This window comes from Megalobrama amblycephala, linkage group LG22 (assembly GCF_018812025.1).
Source record: "Megalobrama amblycephala isolate DHTTF-2021 linkage group LG22, ASM1881202v1, whole genome shotgun sequence".
Classification (NCBI taxonomy): domain Eukaryota; kingdom Metazoa; phylum Chordata; class Actinopteri; order Cypriniformes; family Xenocyprididae; genus Megalobrama; species Megalobrama amblycephala.
In genome coordinates, this window is record NC_063065.1 from 30,468,533 (window position 1) to 30,493,118 (window position 24,586).

Genomic DNA, 24,586 nt, shown 5'->3' on the forward strand with positions numbered 1-24,586 from the left:
TCGTAGACATCTTTGACGTTCTTCACCGAGCGCTTAGATATACACGGGAGCATTTGAAAGCATATATTAGGGATCCTCTGATAGACGCCTGCTTTCGAACGCTCCCGTGTATATCTAAGCGCTTGAAGAGCGTCAAAGGGTGATGTTTGCACCTGGTGACTTCATGCATTTTCTCTGATCGGATAGCTATCCGATCGTGAAAAGACCAGGTCTAAATGCCTAAATACGCATTTGAGACGGATTTAAATCCGATCGCTCAAACCACTTCAGGAGATGGTCTGGGACGCATTCCAGTCAAAACTGTCTATGCTCAGTCTAAATGCATCTGGTTGTTGAAACTACATATGTAAATTTTACTTCTCCCAAAAATACTAAAACTGAAACATGTGAGAGTCAGATATGACAACGCTACTGCATCACACATCGCCGCAGATCTCTTCAGCAAGCTGACGCGCAAACGGCCGCATATGAAAGTGAAAGTAAGTCGCAGACGCATAACACACAATTATCTTCATTAAAAGTAATGAGACCTTATACCAGTGCTGTTGCCGCTCTCTCCTATTGCAGTCTTTGATTTTGAAATTAACTGATGGTCAATAAAATGCACCTCATATTTCTTGCTTTCGGTGACGTGAACTCTATTAAATGTACATATAAGATCGGATTTATCCGTTAACCTGCACTTAACCTTTTCACGTGCATTTTGTTTTCATATTAAGACCAATATCGCGATGTATCATTATAGGATTGTCTAGCGATATATCGATTATCGCAGAATCGCTGACTCGCGATATTATCCTTATCGTGAGCCATTTATCGTGATCGTATCGTATCGTGAGGTACCCTCCGATTCCCACCCCTACTATTGATCACAATATTCTTTTAAATAGACTCAAATATTATGTTGGCATTAGTGGAATTGCATTGTCATGGTTCAAATCTTACTTATCTGACTGTTATCAGTTTGTAGTAGTAAATGAAGAGATGTCATATCGATCACAAGTTAGATATGGAGTACCGCAAGGCTCAGTACTAGGACCGTTGCTTTTCACTCTGTACATGCTACCCTTGGGAGATATCATTAGGAAGCATGGCATTAATTTTCATTGTTACGCTGATGATACTCAGCTCTATATTTCTTTGTGCCCTGACGAAACTTACCAATTCACAAAATTAACAGAATGCATAGCTGATATAAAAAAATGGATGACCAGTAATTTCCTACTACTAAATTCAGAAAAAATTGAGATTCTAATTTTTGGACCAAAAACTTCTTCACATAATAACCTAGAATACCCTCTAACACTTGATGGCTGCTCTGTTATGTCTTCGTCGTCAGTTAGGAACCTGGGTGTGCTCTTTGATTCCAATCTTTCATTTGAAGGCCATGTTACTAGCATCTGTAAAACCGCCTTCTCCCATCTTAAAAATATATCTAAACTACGACATATGCTCTCAATGAAGAATGCAGAACAGTTAGTTCATGCGTTCATGACCTCAAGGCTAGATTACTGGGTGGTTGTTCTGCTTGCCTGATAAATAAACTCCAGCTAGTCCAAAATGCAGCAGCTAGAGTTTTTACTAGAACTAGGAAGTATGACCATATTAGCCCAGTTCTGTCAACACTGCATTGGCTTCCTGTTAAACATTGTATAGATTTTAAAATCTTGCTAATTACTTACAAAGCACTAAATGGTTTAGCTCCCCAGTACCTGAGCGAGCTCTTAAAGCATTATAATCCTTCATGTTTATTGTGATCTCAGAATTCAGGCCAGTTGATAATACCTAGAATATCAAAATCAACCGCAGGCGGTAGATCCTTCTCCTGTTTGGCACCTAAACTCTGGAACAATCTTCCTAGCATTGTTCGGGAAGCAGACACACTCTGTCAGTTTAAATCTAGACTAAAAACGCATCTCTTTAACCTGGCATACACATAACACATTATCAATTTATATTTTCACATCTGTTAAAGGATTATTAGGCTGCATAAATTAGGTCAGCCGGAACCAGGAACACTTCCTATAACACCAGATGTACTCGTTACATCAGAAGAAGAATGGCATCTATGCTAATATTAGTCTTTCTGTTTATCCCGAGGTTTACCGTAGTCAACCGGATCCGGGCCGTCTCCAGGTGAGACAGAGGACCTGCGCCTTGACACGACCACAACGCAACCCTGAAGTATCAGCAGAGATCGAGTCGACTAGATCATCCACTGTGAAGGCCTCATCAACACGACAGCCAGTGCCACAGCTCCTCAACAAACCGTCCATACCGGCGTGATGAATACGATCCTCAACTACATGGAACTGGAATAAATACTTTGAATGTTGCGATCCTATCGGACTTATGATAGCAACCTGAATCATAACAAAGCACTGTTCGCCAAAATGTCTGGCCCCCCGACTAAGCCTGGTTTCTCCCAAGGTTTTTTTCTCCATTTTAACACCTGTTTGCCACCTGATGTCACCTGTTGGAGTTTGGGTTCCTGCATTGACACTATTCTTTAAGAGCTGCTGTGCAGCCAAAATTATATACCAGTTATCACTGTAAAGCTGCTTTGACACAATGTGCATTGTAAAAAGCGCTATATAAATAAAGGTGACTTGACGTTTGTTTTCTCAGCTTTAATTGTGATATTTATCTCCAGTGAAAAACATATTAACTGCAATGCTTTATACCTGTAAACCTAACATTTTCAACAAGTATAAAATCCTCAGCATTGTCCAACTACACATATTCGTGCAAGCTTTCACTTTATTATACTAATGGCTTTCAGCTTTGAGACCTCTTTGATGTCTGGCTGCAAAATGTTTAAGCAATGTTATTCATTAAAAAACAGGCTGCTGAACCAATTTTTTTCTTCTTTTTTTAATGTCAGGCTGAAACTGTAGCTCACAAAGTGAATGCTCAAGATCTATATATAAACACGGACAATCTGAAGTTTACAAAAAAACTTCCAAAAATTATTTTTTTGAGACTTTCATAGAAAGATTCAAGCAAACAAACTAGATCACCAACACTCTTAATTATTTGAAGTTAAAAAATATTTGTCCTTTAACCAAGTTGAATGATAAAAAGTAGATGTTTCTGGACTGTTCTGAAAATTACAGTTCTTGTTGATCACTTCATCATGAATATATCCTCAATTTTCCTATCAGTTTTTTACTCTAGCTGCTCTTTTGGAACCCTCTGGACATGGGACAAACGCTTTTAAGTGCAAAATGTATTCTATCCACAGTCTTATATACAGTGCACGAGGTTCCTCAGATCCGTCCCTGGATGATCATTGCCCTGCAGAGTTTAACTCAAACCCTGATCAAACTCACCTAGATGTAATTTTCCAGAAACCAGCTTAAGTTGTGTCGTATCAAATACTGTCAGATGCAGATCGGTCTAAACAAGCACTGCATGAATTCGAAGGCACCTCTTGATTAACTTGCTCAGGTTTCTTTGATTAAGGCTGAAACTAAACTATGCAGGGCAGTGGCCAGATTGGAGGGACACTACAGTACACCTACCAAATCAAACCCTGGTACCACACCTTTGTTTCCTTGGAGTGATTTGACAAAACAGTTAAAGCCAACAAAAGAAATACAGACCTTACACATTGCCTTTACACCTGTAGAACAATAATTGTTGTGTTGTCGAATGTTTATAGGCCAAAGTTCACCATGATCTTTAAGGCTAGGAGAAAACACTGCTTCCTTCAAGATTGCCGTACAAGTCTGCCAGCTTTTTGAAGCGCGGCCCACAGTTGCTGAGGTAGTCATAACTCTGCTCTGAATCTGAACTGGGTGATTCCAGCGAGCTTAGCGACCCCGCCACTGAGCCATTTCCCTCAAATGCATAGGTCTGCAGTGAATCGTACGGTGGTGCTGAGGGATCCGCATCAGTCACTTTCAGTCTGTCCCAGATAAACTCTTGAAAGACAATGTTGTCAGGAAGTGTTTTGTAAGATGTCCTAGCTGAAGCTGAGTATGGGTTGACAGAGGATGTTTCTGGAGTGACATTTTGGACCTTTGAATCACATATAACTTTGAGATTACGCAGTGCAGCCATATCGAAAGCTTCTGTATCTTCTTCACCTCCTCCTTCATCATCATACTGAACAATGTTCTCCCGCACATCACGCTCGTCCTCAAGGAAAAGAGGCACTTTTCGTCTGCGTTGCATTGCCACGATCAGCAGCATCAAAACTAGAGGAGAGACAGACATGCATGTTGGACATGAAGGTTTAATGGTTGCACCAATACAAATTTGATACAATTATCTTAACTGATTTTTTATTTTTTTTATCCAGTTCACTCCAAACCCGTATGACTTTTTTCTGTGGAACACAATATTTTTTTAAGAACATCCCAATCACTCATTTTTAATATAAATCAAAAACGAATGTATAAGTCTGTTTACATCTTTTAACAAAACATAAATTTAACCACAGATCCAAAGAGTGTAACATCACATCACAACTTTTGCAGTGTCCAAAGAAATTTTGTGAGCTCAAAGTCTAGTGTGTCTGCCCCTTCGGACATTCGGGAGGCCGTGAGCCATTGCACACGTTATGAGTCAGTTAACCTGATAATCGTGTAAAAGCAGCTGGTACATGGCAAGACTATACTGCACAGCAGTACTTGATAGTGGACATATAAAATAGTACAATCTGTGCTGTTCAGCGTGACCACCGGCCCACTGTGGTGTTATGCATTTGCGCATGTGAACGATGATGTTTTACATGGATATTAGAATGAGAGTCAAGTATAAAGCCTATAGTTTACATAATAAATAACAGTTTAGCATCCAAATACATTGCAGATATGGAAAACTTTTGGATTTAGGCCGAATGAGAGAGGTAGGGCTATGCGAGCCCAACACCAGTTTCTGTTTCAGTTTCGCTTTAAATTAATTAGTTTTGGCTTGACGTTTCTACCTTTATTTTTAATTCTTGTTCTGTTCTGAATACTGTTAAATTGAAATTGATTTGTTGTCGAGTGAGGGGAACTAAAATAGCCAATAGTTGTATTTATAACCTTTGTAAAAATTGCGCTTTATACATACACTGGGCTATAATAATATTCGTAGATCTAGTCTATGTGGCATGGTTATGTATGATTTGGCAATAGGGGACAGCGTATACCAGGGCTCTATGCTAACATTTTTCTTTAGGAGCACTTGTGCTCTAATGAAAAAAATTTAGGAGCAAAGTCAAAAATTTAGCAGCACTTTCTGATCAATAACAGACATTAACTTTCCCATTACAGGGCGATATTTTCCACTTTAAAATAATTTCCAGAGGCATTTTTACCATTATAAGAACTTTTTTTTTCTAAACTTATTAAATGTATGCATCATATTTTGTCAGTTTCTTAAATTAAAATATAAAATATGTTTTTAAATGGTAAACAATAAATTCAGTTAGAACAATAACACCCAATGAGACTGTTACCAATCAAAAGAAATCATCAAAAAAGTCCATCTTTGCACTGCAGAAGTGACACAGAAGCTCCATCTGAAGTGGTTATTTTGACACATTTACATAGACTGCTTCATGCAGCTCACTGGTAAATATCATTTTTTGAATTTAGAAATATGTAAAAATGAAACTTTAAAATTTGGACATTTAAGTAAAAACAGTCTATGTAAAGTGTAAATATGAAAATAAACCCGCCAGTAGGTGGCGGTACATCTCAATGTGCGAGTCACTTTTCTGAATGACAAGACGACGGATGAAGATTTGATTGCAAAGCGAAACGTAAACGCGCATATTTAAGCGAGTTTGTCTTGTACTGTTTTGTTGTTGTTATTTTTCATTAAGAATAATAACGAACCCACCCACCATTCAAACAACTGCTGCTACTTCAAAAGTGATAGTATGTGCACAGGCATACATAACAGTGTGTTGTTTTTTAATTATTATTTTTGGAAGCATTTTTGCCCCAAGCCCCCGTTAATTTCCAACCTTGCTTATGATAATCTAAATGTAGTATTTCCAGTAAATTTGGCTGAAACATCTGCAGCATGAGACGGTCTCGTTTCATCTTTATACAATCTTTGAAGTGTAGTCCTTCACGCACGTCTTTTGCACTTGCTCTGCTGACTGAAGCAAAGTCTTTGAATGAAGGTATGAAAAGCCGATTGCAGTACGAAACAACTGTTGTTCAGTGCAGATGCATTTTGGGAGTTGTGCTTTTTATTCCGACTGCATTAAAGATCTGTTCATGAGAATCGATCGGGTCACTCGCATCGGTGCGCCTAAATATTTTTTCACAGTCGCACGCAGTTATTTTTAGTTGCAAATGGACTGAAATGGTCACACTGTAGAGCCCTGTATACACTGGTCAATATCCGTCCGAATCCCCACATTTTTTTTAACATGTTTAAAAATGTTTAAGAGTTTGGGAGGTGCTTGTACATACTCAGCTCGGCTCGTTATTCATTTCACACAGTGCAAGCCGCATTAACAAGCATCAACAACTTCCACGCAAAGAAAAAGGCCTGTGAGCTTGTACAACAGCAGAAGTTGTATTGTGTATGCCGGCTTTAAAAGGGTCATCATGAATCCAATTTTCCATGATCTTTTGTCATATAAGAGGTCTTTGTACCTAGCATGAAACATCCTTCTCATTAGAAACAAAGCATTTCTTTACCCAAGCTACAAAAATATGGAGGACCAGGAGTGCCACTTAAAAATAAAAAGAAGAATCAATTAATTAATTTAATAATTCAAACATAAAAATGTATATAAATGAATCACTTTTTATACGGGCAAATTAATAGACATATTTAAAGCTGTTTATTTAATTCCTGTTTTTAAATGTAGTTTAATAAAACAATAAAACAATAAATTTTAAAAATCTTTTTTGAATGTATAAATAAATAGAAAAAATTGAAATGGGATATTTAATTCATTTTTTTAAAACGTAGAACAATAAAACAATAAAAAGTACATTAGTAAATCATTTTAAATGCGCATTTAAATCGCTTTTTTAAAAAGAATTTGGCAAATGCTTTTCTTTCTCTACTTACCAGTTGCTTTTCTTTATCCATTTGTCAATCGAGTGGTAAAATGCCATTGGACAGTACACACGTGGGAGCAACCAATCAACTTTCGCCTCAATTTGAAGAGCCAATCCTCTCTCACTTGTAACACTCACTGTCATTGGACAGTTAGTATGGTGACCTGGAGGGGACATGTTCGGTTCACTTAGTTTTGTCGTGGCCATGACATATAAACTCGTGGGAACGTGATAATATGTCGTGGCCACAAGATATTAATTCGTGGGAATGTGATAATAAGTTGTGGCCACGAGATCATTTTGTCGAGGTAACGACATCCTTATGTCGTGGCCACGCGATGTAAAGTCACATAATTTCTTATGGCCACGAGTTAAATGTGTAAACAACCTGCGCAACCATAGCAACCTGGAATTATCACAAATGGACAATACCATAATAATATTTTTAATTAAGAATGAAAAATAAGGGTGGTATATATATATATATATATATATATATATATATATATATATATATATATATATATATATATAATATTCCCGTAAATGAACTCCTTGTAAAATTCCCGTGCGCCTACAGAAATAAAATAAAATCATAAATAAAGCTTTCATAGGTTATATACAAATAATAAACAAAATATTCTAAAATAGTAACACATTTTTTAAACTTAAACTCTGAATTAATTCGAATGCTGTCACAGGCACGAGGGGCTACAAGTGAAAACAGACGCTCATTTACAGAAATAGGCTACAGAAATACAGTTATAAAGTAAAGAATATTAATTAGATAAAGAAATATGGGAAATGAAGGGGAAAATAAAGCAAATAAATATACACAGGGTGCGATTTGTAGGGGGGACGGGGGGGATTTCCCCCCTTTTGGTCTATGTATCCCTGCCTCTGCTGAATTATCCCCAGTGGGGATAAAAAAATATCCCCCCCCCTGGGTGATGCTACTCCACAAACCACCAACAGAGCATATAAAATACAAAAAATAAAAATCTTTTTTTTAAAACATCGCCAAATAAAACGCTGCGTTTATATATAACTGTCTCTTTACGACCACAACAAATGGAACACTTCACAGACGCGCATTCCGACTTCGCTTCAGCACCAGGCGCAAGTCAAACAAGCGCGGAAAAGGTGCAGGTGACAACGAGTGAGCTTCAGTTGAACAACAGTGAACTGCGGTCAGATGATGTTAGTAAAACTCAGAAAAATGAACATGACTGTCCAATCAGCCGTTAGTTATACTGTGGCGCGCACTCAAGAATTGCATGAGCAAATGCGCCGGCGCGCGCTGCATAATTACTTTATTATAGCTTAAATAAAGCGCAAAAGAAACTACGAGTAATGGCCGTCGGTGTTCTGTTAAGTCATGAAATTACCAAACATGCGATTAAAGCTGCCTCAAAACTGTGCATGCATGTATTTGTTGACATGGTTTTAAAAGCTATTGTTATCCAATTTGTTGGCCTTTAAACGTCTTAAAAATGCACATATGTACACCAGGGAAATCTAAATTTTCTCGGTGGAGCATGCCCCCGTACCCCCCTAGTAAACTACATTTTCTGACCTCGGTAATTATGAAACCCTGCGTACGTGTTCTATAAATTCTATCTAATGAAATATGAGTTAAACATGTATAAATGAATGGGACCAAATGCGATTGAATGTAAAGGGTTGTGTCTCGTTATTCTATTAATAACTACCGATTGATTTTGCATTTCCATCAGAAATTAAGAATTATTAGTGTCATTGTAGTGCTGCAAATATCTAAGCTATATCTAATACTTCAAATCTCAAAGTTAAATCACATTTTTTTTTGTAAAAATGTTTCTGTAACAGCTGCCAAAAATAGTATATAGCTCCACTGTGGTTTTTAACAACAACAACAAAAAAAAAACTTTTCAAAACATCCCCCCTTCTGTTTTTTTCACAAATCGCAGCCTGAATATACATATGTTACTAATAATATAAAATTATTAAATAAAAAATAAACGATAAGTGAATGGATTTAAAAGACTGTTCGGTGGGATTAAAATGCACAACATATAAACATTGATTTATAATCTTCATTCGAATGCTGTCTGCAACATCGCGCGCAATACAATATAATATGAACTATGTTCATATAATAATCTCTTAATTCCGTTCTTTTTCTTAATTAAAAATATTATTATGGTATTGTCGATTTGTGATAATTCCAGGTTGCGATGGTCACGCAAGTTGTTTACAAATTTAATTCGTGGCCATGAGAAAAATATATCGTTCCCTCACCATATGATCTCGAGGCCACGACATAAGGATGTCGTTACCTCGACAAAACCGTTCCCACAAATTAATATCTTGTGGCCACCACGACATATTATCACGTTTCCACGAGTTTATATGTTGTGGCCATGACAAAGCAAAATGAACCGACATGTCCCCTCCCAGTCACCGTACTAACTGTCCAATGACAGTGAGTGTTACAAGTGAGAGAGGATTGGCTCTTCAAATTGGGGCAAAAGTTGATTGGTTGCTCCCACGTGTGTACTGTCCAATGGCATTACTGGTCAATGGGAGCAACTCGATTGACAAATGGATAAAGAAAAGCATTTGGCAAACCGACAAAGAAAAGCAACTGGTAAATAGAGAAAGAAAAGCATTTGCCAAATTCTTTTTAAAAAGGCGATTTAAATGCGCATTTAAAATGATTTATTAATGAACGTTTTATTGTTTTATTGATCTACGTTTTAAAAAATGAATTAAATATCCCATTTCAAATTTTTCTATTTATTTATACATTCAAAAAAGATTTTTAAAATTTATTGTTTTATTGTTTTATTAAACTACATTTAAAAACAGGAATTAAATAAACAGCTTTAAATATGTCTATTAATTTGCCCATATAAAAAGTGAATCATTTATATACATTTTTATGTTTGAATTATTAAATTAATTAATTGATTCTTCTTTTTATTTTTAAGTGGCACCACTGGTCCTCCATACAAAAAATGGTTTGTTTGGATATTATGGGATCTGTGACTTCACACTGACAAATTAGTTTGCATATGACCAGTAAAGGCCGGTCAATAGGGGGTGCTGTGGCACCACCCCTTCAAGTTAGCCGGAGAAGAAGGCTACTTCAGTATAGATAAAGCAAAAGATACAAACATTTTTTGATACTGCATAAAAATTTCCTGTATTTTATTTTATATTTTTTCTAATAAAGAGATAATTACATATGATATTTACACCATTGCTAAAACAACATCTAATGGTTGCCTGAGACTTTTGCATAGAGATGCACCGATACTAAATTCAGCCGATTATTCTGAGTGATATCGGCCGATACCGATAGACCAATTTGGTGTTTGCAAACAGCGATGACGTTTTTTATGGGCGGAGCCTACCTGGTTGCAGAAAATGACAGTTGAGCAGTAGCAGTCTATGGAAGCCACGAAATAAAAGAATAAAAAAAAGTTAATTTCGAGTTTATGTCTCAGAATTCTGACTTTTATTTCTCGCAAACCTGAGTTTATATCTCACATTTCTTTCAAAGAAAAACAGAATTGTGATATATAGCCTACTCGTTATCCTGTCTTTTCTGAATTGCAATTTATCCCGCAATTCTGACTTTTTCCCCCTCAGAATTGTAAAATAAACTCACAATTGCGAGTTATAATGGCCGAACTGGGAGTCATAAACACGCAAATGCAAGAAAAAAAGTCAGAATTGTGAAATAAAAATTTTATAGACTATGTTTAAAAGTTATCTATGTAAAATGTTATAGGTTTAAATATTATTTCATGCTGTAACTGCTATGTATGTATGTCCTCTGAACTGCATATGTGAATATTATGTAGACTTACTGTTTACATCAAATTCCTGCTTTAATAGTAGACTAATCCTTACAGATGTCATCAGTCCAGTCTGTGAAACGTCTCAGTTTAGCTTCAAAGGACGTTTTCAACGATGGTTTTCTTTAAAAATGAAGACTATATTTTTTGCATTCCGATTCCAACATCCAGAGGCACAACAAAAAGTTTTTCTCTTATTCTGTGGATTTTGCACATTTTCCTCCAATTGCTACCGCTATTTTTCTGCAACCACTATGCGCGCGCAGCTGCAAGTGACGTAATTGTGACGTCTGCTCCAAAGAGGTCTATAGTTTGGTGGTTCTGCCTTTTATGCCTTCTTTTAAATTATTAATAATTAATTCCACAATTCTGAAAGAAATGCAAATAAAAACTTTATTCTCTCCATTTTAGCAAGTTGTTTCACAGTAACTGGTCTCGTAAACAAAAAATACATTACTCAAATTAACATTTAATTTGATAACATTTCATAACATTTAACACATTAACTAAATTCTGATGATTAAATGAATATTTCTTAACTCATTGAATGTTGTTAATTCATATTCACTCACCACAAACAAAACCATTCTTACTTTATCATTGAATATCAAACTGATAATATATAGCCTAATATAAACTTTTTTAATGATATTAACTCTATGATATAATATTAAGTTGATATGATATGATATTAAGTTTATGATGTAAACTTTAAATAAAAAGCATCATGTTCTGCCCACAAAGCATTTTCCTCAAATAAGTGTAAAGCTTCTCACAAGCATTTCTGCTTTACAATTGAACATCAAACTGGTAATTTTTTAACTTTTCTGAATGTTCTTAAATTATATTAAAGGTCCCGTTTTTTCGTGGTTTTTTGAAGCTTTGATTGTGTTTATAGTGTGCAATATAACATGTGTTCATGTTTCGCGTGTAAAAAAACACAGTATTTTTCACATAATTTACTTATCTGTAAACCGCTGTTTCCACTGTCATAAAAACGGGCTGATGACTTCCTTGTTCTATGAAGTCCCTCCTTCAGAAATACGTAACGAGTTCTGATTGTGCCAGCGGTTCCTGTGTTGTGATTCGACAGCAGTTTAGCGCATCTTGCCCGGAAAGGTCACGCCTCTTACCATAACGTGGAGATGCACGCGCTCAGTGTTATTGTAAACATGTCTTTAATTTTACCCTATCAATTTGAGCCGGAATCAGACCCGGTGATTGGACTGCGGGATGAAAATAACAGCGTTTCGACGACATGGCGACAAACACACTCTACAAACGCAACTCTTGTGTATTCCTGTGGGCGGAGGTTAGTCAAAAAACTGTTTTAGTGACGTCATTAAAGAAGGAAGTAGAGGGATGTATAGTCCAAACTGGCCGTTCGATGTAGGAGACTTCTGTTAAATAAAATATCTCGCTTGGCATTGAACTTTGAGCTTTAAAATTTTACAGATTTTATTTATACTCTAACAACAACATTACACACTAACTAAAGTTTGAAACATGGGATCACGAAGAACGGGACCTTTAACATTAGGCTCTAACCTATATGCTCACAATCACTCATCATTCAATTCCCTTATTTAAGAGTAATGGGTAAATTCTTCTTCACAAATAAAAGCATCTCTGCTTTCTCACAGCTTAGTCGATTTCTTCTCTCGTTCATTACATTTGATGCAGAGCTAAAGGTCCTTTTGCTCTCTTCGCCCGTACAAGGCGCAGACAAATATTTTCTCACAACTTGTGCAAGCACAGGCAGACGGCTTTGATTAACGGCCCAGTACGCAAGTGCGCTTTCGTGTCTGCGAATGACGGGCTCTGCTAGATAACTTGCAACTTGCATTGACGCACTTGCACTCTCCATCACAGTCTCGGTTTCTTGAACAATTTTGTTGAACATGGCAAACAGAGATGCTGTTGTTGATTCACTTGGGTCTATGCGAGCCTTCTTTTGTTCTTGTTCGATATCTAAAAAATAAAGCATAACGTTAGAACTATTAGGCCTATGTGTTTTTATAAGGATTAAAAATAGATTTCTGAATTATTGAATGGCCTATTATATTGAATATTACATTTCTTTAGATAGAAACTTACCTTCTAGATTCTGCACATCTCTGTCTCCAGGGTGTCTTTACCTTCGCAACTAGCTTTTGTGCTGTCGGATTTTACTTTTCTGGTGGTGTCAAATACTTACGTGATAGACGGAGTCACGTTAGCCTTTGTTTGGCATTTAGCTTTTTTAGCTGAAGCAGCCTCCTCTTTAGCCTTGATGAACTCGTCATATTCCTTGGCATGTCTTTACACACAGCACAAATTCGATGTGTTTTCCCACCCTCTTTTGATTGACAGGAAATAATCAGCACTGATCATCGGATGTTTTTTAACAATCAGCCCATGGCTGAAAGTGTGAAAAACTGCCTTTATCGGCCGATACATCGGTGCGCCTCTGCTTTAAATTGCAAAGTAATTACGAAATAACATTATTTAGTCATACTATTCGACTAGTAGTCATGTTTGCACCTATTAAAATTGAAAAAAATAATAATAAATAATCAAAACTGTAACATTCATTTTGTGTGTGCGGTGAGCTCTATTTGGCTTTTTTCAGATTGTCCTCAGGACACAGAGCACTGCGCACCATACCCTCTCACTTTTGATTTCAGCAAATCAATATTGTTTTTACATATTTTGGCCTCATGTGATTGGACTGTTCTTGACTTTCAACTAGGCGCAATATCTCTGTTCAGAGATGACAGTAAATTTGGTTTTATCTTCACAAAAAATCCTTTCACAATGCACTCAAATGAAGGAGAAAAAAAAATAAAGATCATGAAGCTTGGATTGAGTTGGCTAGTTGGATGCGATGTAAGTCATGCCTTTCATTGTTTTCCCTGTTTGGTATTTCAAAGTCCTGTCACCGAAGCGTTGTGGGCAATGACACAGAAAGTAAATTAAACAATGCAGTTTAACTTGAGGCGATCATCGGGGTCTAAGCACAATGGCTTGTGTAGATGATATAGTTATGCAATGGACATGTCTCTTTTCAAATAAAACATAAGCGTTTAAGTGTCTCTTTATGGAAGGGTTATTATATGTATTATATTAAAATAGACAAATAATATAGTGTCTCTTCTTCAACTGGACATACATTCAGTCATGTCTGGAAACTTGACAAATATTTAAAAAAAATAATAATGGTTTATTTAAGTAAATTAAGTATTTTGGAGACCACAGTTTTTGCAAACTTATTACATTTATGAACTTTATTTATGAACTTACAACTTATTACATTTACTTATAACTTTATGAAACTATAATGAATTTATATGCATTTTATTTACTACAAGTCAATTTATTTAACTTTTTTCACAGTCTTTAAAACTGAGGTCTTAAAGAATTTGCTATCCTGTGGCTTCCTCTGGTGGACAACATTAGTATTAAGGCCTTCATCTTGATAATAAATTATATATATATAATTCTTTTTTTTAATAATTACCTTATTACTGATAATATACCCACATTAAACTCAAATTCACTTATTCCTTCTTTCATGCTTTAACAGTTGAGATTGTGAACTTCCATAATGATACATTATTATATCACTTGCTAAACTGTTATTTAACAATTACATTCAGTCATTAACAGTGTGATTCAGTCTGTTCGCGCCAAATACTTTTAAATTATCGCACAATAAGCCCTGTCCACTGGCGATCAGTTACGTAATGGCTTACAGCTGTCAACACCAGACACGAGCGTCAACAGCAAATAGTACCCATTATAATCACTGACGATGTCTACACTGCATACAGTATATGGCTTCCCATTCAGTTTCTGATGTACTTCTGAAAAGGAGAGAAATGGAAGAAGAATGTTCACTTTGACGAGTTCTGTTTAAATAGCTCATTCTCTGGACAGACTTCAGAAGAACTCCAGCATCAGGAACAAGTGCAGAGTTTTGACTTGCAACATGAAGTTTGTTCCACATCTTATTCTGATCAAGATCAACCCACACACACAGGGAGAGATGGTTTGATTGACATGTAAAGGAAATTCAAACAGTGCTAAAGCATAAATATCCATGATAGTTTTTGAACCTTTTATTCTCAGTGGAAATGTCCATCTAATTGCACTTTAGAGACATTAGTGAATAATTAGACATCTCTTATGGATTTTCTTTATATAAACATTCCTCCTCAGGCCCCATTGCCATCTCACTCATTTTGCCACATCCCCTCTCATATATTACAACCGAAAATAATCTATAACCAAATGTCAACCAGCAAATGCCTAATGATGCACCATCCATCAATGTTCCAGCAGGGATAGTGAAATATTGCTCAGTAAAAGCAATATTTCACTGTGATTTTTAGTGGAATCTGTGAAGCAGGAATGTGGTGCATTCATACAGGCTTCAGCAGGTCGAGGGTTTGAGATACATAATATCACATATGAGATCAAGTATGAGACTATGGAGATAAAAATTATGGTCTAACTTTAACTGTATGCATCAGTTCTCTTTGTAGAGTTAATTATTACCTTCATTAAAGTCAAATTTTTTTAATTTCTCCCTTTCCATTGAACTTGAAGATTTCCTTGTCGTCTTTATTTGCATCCATGGTCCATTTTTTTTTTTTTTATACTGAGGAATTGATGTAATTAAGTTTGCAAACGATCCATCATGTGCAATCAATATGAAATGGGTGAGATATTCCTCATGTGTATATAATTAAAATGAACTGAGGCTCAGGGCACAGTTGAACACTGAGCAGTTACTGAGGGAAGACTGCAGACATTAAAAAATAGATCACCCAAAAAATAAGTTTTTATCATTATTTACCCACTCATATGTTTTTTTTTTTTTTTTTTTTTTTTTTTTTTCATTTGTTTGTTTGTTTTTTAATGCAACAGAAGAGGAGTAATTTTGCAGAAGGCTCTTCTTTTACATACAACACAAGAAACTAGGGCTACCAAACTCTGAAGTGGACAAACTGCTGAGGGCTACGCACTAGCAGACAAAAGTTATGACGCACTTGACTGAATCTGTTTCTTATGATCTAAACAACCTTTTGATCTATTGGTGATTTAAAGGCTTATGTTTCTAAGTATAGATTACTTTACTAAACTGAACCTTTATTTAAGTATTTATTTATTTAATGGCATCGGCTATTTGCACTAAGTGAAAATAGCGTTATTTTCGTTTTACTATATATAAAAGTAGCAGCTGTTTGCAATAAATGCAAATAGTTGTAAGATTATAAATATACTTAGAAATAGTGGCAAATACTATCTGCACCTCAGCTGTACATTAACAGGATGCAATAATAACAGAGTGTAAATGATTATATTTATTAAAATTATTAAAAGGATGCCACCTTATTGGGACAATAAAGCCCTCCCTACACCTACCCCTACCCTACCCGATAAACTCATTAGGCACTTTATTTCCACTTTTCAAATATTTTCTTCTTCTTTTTTGAAATAACTCCAAGACAGGCTATTTACAATGAGTGTAAATAGACACTCTGTTATTTATTTAGTAGATGAAAAAGGAAATGCAGCCAACAAGAACTCAGCATGGGAACTCTACTGTATAAGTTATCAATATACAGTATATTATATAGGTTACTTTGATAGAAGATAGTTTGGATTTATTAATTTATTGGTCACTACATAATTGCTACACTATACATTTGTGTTATAGCTTTGATGTCTTTTATTCTAAAATTTAAAAAAATAAAAAATAGTAAATAGTATTGTAGTATTATAGTAGGAGTTTGCAAACTTTTGACTGGTAGCGTATTTTAAGTCTTCTAAAACAATAAGATTGTTTGTCTTCCATCCTAGCTCTATGATACACGATTGTGAAAAATTTCTATACAGAGAGAAAGCAGTGCAATCAACACCACAGGAGAAGACAACAGAGCTGAAACACTGCTTGCTGTTGTGCTATCACAGTCTTACCCAGCAGTATGATGATGCAGCCCAGTACAGAAAGCAGAGCTCCAGTGCTGAGACCTGCGGGGAGGGAGAAGGCCACAGCACCACACGCCCGAGGAACCCCATCCATATCACAGTCACACACCCGCACGGAAAGCGTGTTAGTGCTGCTCAAGGCTGGACTGCCACTGTCCACAATCAGCACTGGTAACAGGTACAGTGATTGCTCTTGTCGCCGAAAACCAGCACGCTTGGTCAGCACTGATGCGGTGTTATCTGAGAGGGACGGGCAAATGTCAAGGGTAAGAATGTGAAATTAGCTGATAGACTCATTAACATGTCAGAAGTGTTAGACTGGATCAAGACTGGTCACACCAAATCGAGGATTGAGGGTTAAATGAACCTCTGAATGAAGGGATGGATGGATGAAGAGTTGGAAGATGGGAAAACACAATCACTTCAAGTGAAAGAGATGAGAATATGTATATACAAAATACACTATATTGCCAAAAGTTTTGGGATGCCTGCCTTTACGTGCACATGAACTTTAATGACATCCCATTCTTAATCCATAGGGTTTAATATGGAGTTGGCCCACCCTTTGCAGCTATAACAGCTTCAACTCTTCTGGGAAGGCTTTCCACAAGGTTTAGGAGTGTGTTTATGGGAATTTTTGACCATTCTTCTAGAAGCGCATTTGTGAGGTCAGGCAGTGATGTTGGCGAGAAGGTCTGGCTCACAGTCTCCGCTCTAATTCATCCCAAAGGTGTTCTGTCGGGTTGAGGTCAGGACTCTGTGCAGGCCAGTCAAGTTCCTCCACACCAAACTCGCTCATCCATGTCTTTATGGACCTTGCTTTGTGCACTGGTGTGCAGTCATGTTGGAGCAGGAAGGGGCCATCCCCAAACTGTTCCCACAAAGTTGGGAGCATGAAATTGTCCAAAATGTCTTGGTATGCTGAAGCATTAAGAGTTCCTTTCACTGGAACTAAGGGTTCAAGCCCAACCCCTGAAAAACAACCCCACACCATAATCCCCCTCCACCAAACTTTACATTTGGCACATTGCAGTCAGGCAAGTACCGTTCTCCTGGAACCGCCAAACCCAGACTCGTCCATCAGATCGCCAGACAGAGAAGCGTGATTGGTCACTCCAGAGAACATGTCTCCACTGCTCTAGAGTCCAGTGGCGCCGTGCTTTACACCACTGCATCCGACGCTTTGCATTGCACTTGGTGATGTAAGGCTTGGATGCAGTTGCTCGGCCATGGAAATCCATTCCATGAAGCTCTCTACGCACTGTTCTTGAGCTAATCTGAAGGCCACACAAAGTTTGGAGGTCTGTAGCTATTGACTCGGCAGAAAGTTGGCGATTTCTGTGCACTGTGAGCCTCAGCATGCGCTGACACACTCTGTGATTTTACGTGTCCTACCACTTCATGGCTGAGTTGCTGTTGTTTCCAGTTGCTTCCACTTTGTTCTGATACTACTAACAGTTGACCATGGAATATTTAGTAGTGAGGAAATTTCACGAATGGACTTATTGCACAGGTGGCAATCTATCACGGTAACACGCTTGAATTCACTGAGCTCCTGAGAGCGACCCATTCTTTCACAGATGATAGTAGAAGCAGTCTGCATGCCTAGGTGCTTGATTTATACACCTGTGGCCATGGAAGTGATTGGAACACCTGAATTCAATGATTTGGAGGGGTGTGCCAATACTTTTGCCAATATAGTGTATAAGCAATCATAAGACATTCTCACTCCACTATACAGATGCCAAAAGCATCTTTTAGCACCTGTTTATCTAACTTCACCATCAATAGACTGAATATCCTGGCCAGACTCTTCCATATAATTAAAATGATTGAGGACTGGGAGTGTCAAGCTTCGAAAGCACCATAAAATATCATAAAACATCCATATGTGTTATATTCCAATGAATCTTTTCCATAGGTAGATCCTGATTTGTCTACGGATTTTTTCAATTAATTTAATTATCTCGCTGATAAAGTTACAGCATTTCATTTTTATGTTCAGTTTTGTGGGCTCTTATTTTGATATTCTGTTCAGATTCCTTTTGTTCCTGTTTCACTGATCTGTTTAGTTTTGATTTCCATGGTTTATGATTAGGCCCTCGTTTGTTCCTATGATTACAGATCATATTCTCCTACGTTCTCTTGGCTACAGAAAATGTGAAATATAACACAAGTTGTACGGATTACTTTTATGATATTTTTAGCAAACATTTATAGTGTTTTGCATTTTAAACAGCTTTAAAGCTTCCATTTTCTGTTCTATGGAAGTGATTGTACTTACACAGAAAAGAGTGGCAAATACATTATTCAAATAACTACTCAAAATCTAATCTGGCTGTGTTATTAGCAGGCATTTTGGTAGGGCTGCAAAAAGAGATTCAGCATTACATTAAATTGGTCTCAGTTCTTAAATGAACTAAAGTTTCATACATTATCTGACTGCAGATTACGTAAATATATACAAGAAAGAAATCTGAACTACAAAATCTAGAATGGATTAAAAATGTGTTGATATTTAAGGTATGAACTAAAATACAGTTCATATAAACCTGTATTAAATATTTATTTTTTGTTTTCTGTGCAAGCAAACAAAATTGCAAATAGTTTCATTTTGTCAAACAAACACCACTTCACACTTCACCTGTAGCATGAAAATGTTAACAATTAAAATATTTCATTTAATGGTCACAAATGCTACAGTGCTGCATCATGCAAACAGTACCTGCAATTCTCTCTTGGGGTTTGCAGAATTTACCTTTATTATCTCTGAGGGTGAAGTTGTTATTATTGGCAGCAGAGAAAGCGAGAGAGAAATAGAATGGATGGCTGCTGGGAGGCTCGTCTTTATCCACAGCACTGATCGTCTGAATTACCTATCACCAGCCACAAGAAGACAAAAAGAGCTTGTCAAATCTACAGCAAGGTTGCCACATTCCAAGGTTGAGCATTTAAATTAATATATTTATTATTTATGTTAAAAAGAACAACTAAGAAACTTCATGTTGTTTTCAGGTTTCTGAAAATCAAATTATAATGTAATCTTGATGCACATCAATTTAATTACAGTAATTCTATGTAGACATTTTTATTGGCATATAGATAAGCATATTCAGAGTTTGATGACTTCTCCATAACTCACTGCTGAATGTACAAACAACTATGTTTAAGTCTGCTGAAGTTTTTATATTTTTATAAAATCTAAGCCAATTTATTCAAAATATATTGTTTGCAATGAACAGCATTTGGTTTCCTGTAATTATGGTCTGATATCCAGTTACAGGAATTGTTTGGTAGAGGTTATTGTTGTCAAGGGCAATGAGTTAAAGATTAAATTTATTACCAATTTTTACACAAATCCAATGTTTTACATACTTTTTTTCTGCAACTGCTTGAAATCTTGAGGTACTGAAATGACATTGGAAAGTTTGGAGATGATTCCACTCCAGGGAATCAAGTCCTCAGAAAAGATGTTTGGTTTTTAACTTTTTTTATTTTAACACAATGTCTTAGAAATGCACCGTTCATGTGCAAGGTATAAGTCAATAGTCAATGACGTTGGTTTTATGCTCACAAATAAAAACAGTTGTAAAGCAGATTAATGGAACACAAAAACATGTTCTGTGTGAACCGACCCTTCACCTGGTAAGTCATTTCACTCGTTGAAGTCCGTTGTTAACTAGCCAAATTAAAAAAAAAAAAAAAAAAAAAGAAAATAAATCTGATTTGAAAATCTGAAAAACAGAAAACGTCTCGGTTACAAAGGTAACCCTCGTTCCCTGAAGGAGGGAACGGAGACGTACGTCGGACAGACCGACGAATAGGAATAGGAATCTCGCCAGAGAGGCCAATCTACTTCGAGTGTAACTAAACGAGCCAATGCACATTGGCATGCAATCATCTGCATCAGCTGCTCGCCTCGCAGCGCAGGTATATAATGAGCAGCAGGTGCGTTGCATCTTCAGGTTTTCGCTGAGGAGCCGAACTAAGCAGGCGGCAGCACAGCAGGACAACAACTGTGGCGACGGGACGTACGTCTCCGTTCCCTCCTTCAGGGAACGAGGGTTACCTTTGTAACCGAGACGTTCCCATTCAGTCGGTCACGTTCGACGTACGTCGGACAGACCGACGAATAGGAATCCCTACCAAAGCACCACAGGAGCTGCCCTCCTCCAGCGCTCTGTTGTAAGCCACCTGAACCCCCTTGCCTGCGGACGGTGGGACAGGGCTAACACACAGAGAGGGTCGATCACTGTTGTTCCCAAACCCATTCAGTGAGACTATTGGATAACGCTGGGAAAGCGTAACCTTTCGTTGAAAGGAACGCTGCGGAAGCCACATCCTTCCCCGAAGGAGTTATGTGGAGAAGTACATATGGACTAACCCTGTAGGGCTGTGCTACATATGGAAGAACTGGGGTGACTCCAACTCGGTAGAGATGGGTTCTCCCAGAGGGAAAGACACGGGCTTCGTTTAGGAGCAACCGTGGAGAAGCCATATGGGATCCCCGTAGGGTCACACATATGGAACCCAGCCTAAATCCGGTTCTCAAGGATTCAACGGAGTATAGGCCTGGCGCCGGACGCTCCGCCACGTCGGCTGCCGAAGGGTAACCGGAGGACTCAACAGGGTCTGCCCGTAGGGACTCTCTGGAGCAAAAAAGCGCACGCAGCGCAGCAAGCCGACACTAAGCCGGGGCCTCTCCGTGCCTCTGACCTGAGGCGAGAACACGGGAGGAGACCGGCTCGACACGAAGGCTATAGTATCTAGCGAACGTGTTAGGTGTCGCCCAGCCCGCAGCTCTACAAATGTCTGTTAGCGAGGCGCCACGAGCCAGCGCCCAGGAAGATGCTACACCTCTCGTGGAGTGAGCATGCAACCTGAGCGGGCAGGGCACGCCCTGAGCTTGGTAAGCCAGGGCGATGGCATCCACTATCCAGTGGGCCATCCTCTGCTTGGAGACAGCCTTTCCCTTCTGCTGGCCTCCGTAACAGACAAAGAGCTGGTCTGAGGTCCTGAAGCTTCGAGTTCTGTCTATGTACAGTCGCAAGGCGCGGACTGGACAGAGCAAAGCCAGGGCTGGGTCTGCCTCCTCCGAGGGCAGCGCTTGCAGGCTCACCACCTGGTCCCTGAAGGGAGTGGTAGGAACCTTGGGCACATAGCCAGGCCGGGGTCTCAGTACCACGTGGCTGTCACCCGGCCCGAACTCTAGGCACGATTCGTCAACCGAAAATGACTGCAGGTCCCCTACCCTCTTGATAGAGGCCAATGCAACCAGCAGCAAAGTCTTCATAGACAGAATCTTTAAATCTGCCGACTGCAAAGGCTCAAAGGGAGCAATCTGGAGTGCTCTTAGCACCAGAGCGAGGTCCCAAGAGGGTATGGAGGGGGGACGAGGAGGATTTAACCGTCTCGCCCCCTAAGGAACCTGACGACCAGGTCGTGCTGACCAACAGATTTGCCATCTATGTGGTCATGGTAAGCGGAGATAGCAGCAGAATGGACTTTGAGGGTGGAGGGGGACAGCCTACGCTCCAACCCTTGCTGCAAGAAGGAAAGCACGACACCGATCGAGCATCTTCGGGGGTCTTCTCGGCGAGAAGAGCACCACTCGACGAACAGGTTCCACTTCGAGGCATAGGCACGTCTCGTAGACAATGCACGAGCCGAAGTGATGGTGTTAAGTACCTCGGGGGGTAAGTCACCTAGAACCTCCGCGTCCCGTCCAGGGACCAGACATGGAGTTTCCAGAGGTCTGGACGCGGGTGCCAAAGAGTGCCCCGTCTCTGAGAAAGAAGGTCCTTCCTCAGAGGAATGGGCCAGGGAGGGGCTGTCGCGAGGAGTGAGAGTTCTGGGAACCAGGTCCGGTTGGGCCAGTAGGGCGCAACTAACAAGACCTGCTCCTCGTCCTCCCTGACTTTGCACAGGGTCTGTGCAAGTAGGCTCACTGGGGGAAACGCATATTTGCGCAGGCCCCGGGCCAGCTGTGTGCCAGTGCATCTGTCCCGAGTGTTCCCCCGGTCAGAGAGTAAAACAACTGGCAGTGGGAGGTTTCTGGTGAGGCAAACAGGTCTACCTGAGCCTCTCCGAACTCTCTCCAGATCAGCTGAACCACCTGGGGGTGGAGTCGCCACTCTCCTGGCAGCGCAGCTCGTGATAGCTCGTCGGCCACACGGTTGAGCACACCGGGAACATGAATGGCGCGAAGCGACCTCAGATGCTTCCGACTCCACAGGAGGAGATGGCGGGCGAGTTGCGACATGCGACGGGAGCGTAGACCACCTTGATGGTTGATGTACGCAACGGTCGCAGTGTTGTCCGTACGGACCAGTACATGCTTGCCCCGTAGCAGGCCTTTGAGGCGGCTCAGAGCAAGACGTACTGCCAGCAACTCGAGGCAGTTGATGTGCCAATGCAGATGGGGTCCCGTCCAAACCCCTGACACTGCATGCCCGTTGTACGTGGCACCCCAGCCGGTGGCAGAAGCATCTGTGAACACCACAGCATGCCGGGACACCTGTTCTAGGGGCACTCCTGCCCAGAGAAACAAGGGGTCCGACCACGGACTGAAGGTTCGGCGGCACTCCTGAGTGATTGGCACCCGGAACGTGCCGCGTTGCCACGCCCATCTCGGGACTCGGCCGTGAAGCCAGTGCTGAAGCGGTCTCATATGAAGCAGACCGAGCGGTGTTACAGCCGCAGCAGCCGCCATATGCCCCAGGAGCCTCTGAAAGAACTTCAGTGGGACCGCTGTCCTGCCATTGAATGTATTCAGGCAGTTCAACACCGACCGAGCACGTTCCTCTGTGAGGCGTGCTATCTGCTCGACCGAATCCAACTCCATACCGAGAAAAGAGATCCTCTGCACCGGGGCGAGTTTGCTCTTTTCCCAGTTGACCTGAAGCCCCAACTGGCTGAGGTGTCTGAGCACCAAATCCCTGTGTTCGCACAACTGATCCCGGGACTGTGCTAGAATGAGCCAGTCGTCGTGATAGTTGAGGATGCGAACACCCTGTTCTCTCATGGGAACAAGGGCTCCCTCCACGACTTTGGTGAAGACGCGGGGAGACAGGGCCAGCCCGAAGGGTAGGACTCTGTACTGATATGCCTGACCTTCGAATGCGAACCGCAGGAAAGGCCTGTGCCGCGGAAGGATCGAGACATGAAAGTACGCGTCCTTCAGGTCGATCGCTGCAAACCAATCCCAGGGACGGATGCATTCGAAAATGCGTTTCTGCGTGAGCATCTTGAACGGTAGCTTGTGAAGGCTCCGATTCAAGACTCGCAGATCCAGGATCGGTCGTAACCCGCCGCTTTTCTTGGGTACAATGAAGTAGGGACTGTAGAACCCTGACCTCATATCGGCTGGAGGGACCGGCTCTATCGCATCCTTCGCCAGTAGGACTGCGATCTCCGCACGCAAGACAGGGGCATCGACATCTTTCATTACAGTGAAGTGGACGCCCCTGAACCTGGGGGGACGCCGGGCGAACTGAATCGCGTAGCCGAGCCTGATGGTCCGAATGAGCCAGCGGGACGGACTGGGGAGCGCTAACCAGGCTCCCAGAGACCGCACCAGCGGGACCAGAGGAACCACAGGCGCACCCGCAGCGGGGCAGCGAGGTGGAACGCAGGGACGTGGCCCGGGAGGCTCTCTCTGCGAGGCGGCCCGAAGCGGCGTCACAGTGTGCTGTGCAACACTTACCTGCTTCCACGGGTGGACAGAGGGAGCAGTCGAGGCTTTGA

The 24,586-nt window shown here is 39.9% G+C and overlaps 1 protein-coding gene across 1 annotated transcript in view; it reads right to left on the bottom strand.

The window, feature by feature from the left end:
- Window positions 1–2,956: 2,956 nt before the first annotated feature.
- LOC125258098 (cadherin-7-like) overlaps window positions 2,957–24,586 on the bottom strand; it is an 88,632-nt gene continuing 67,002 nt past the window's right edge. Inside the window, exons 10-12 of the mRNA XM_048174936.1 lie at window positions 19,599–19,716; window positions 16,829–17,080; window positions 2,957–4,202 (exon numbers count right to left, since the gene is read on the bottom strand). Of these exons, the coding sequence (XP_048030893.1) occupies window positions 3,691–4,202; window positions 16,829–17,080; window positions 19,599–19,716 (882 nt within the window). The 3' untranslated portion in view covers window positions 2,957–3,690. The remainder of the gene's footprint in view (window positions 4,203–16,828; window positions 17,081–19,598; window positions 19,717–24,586) is intronic.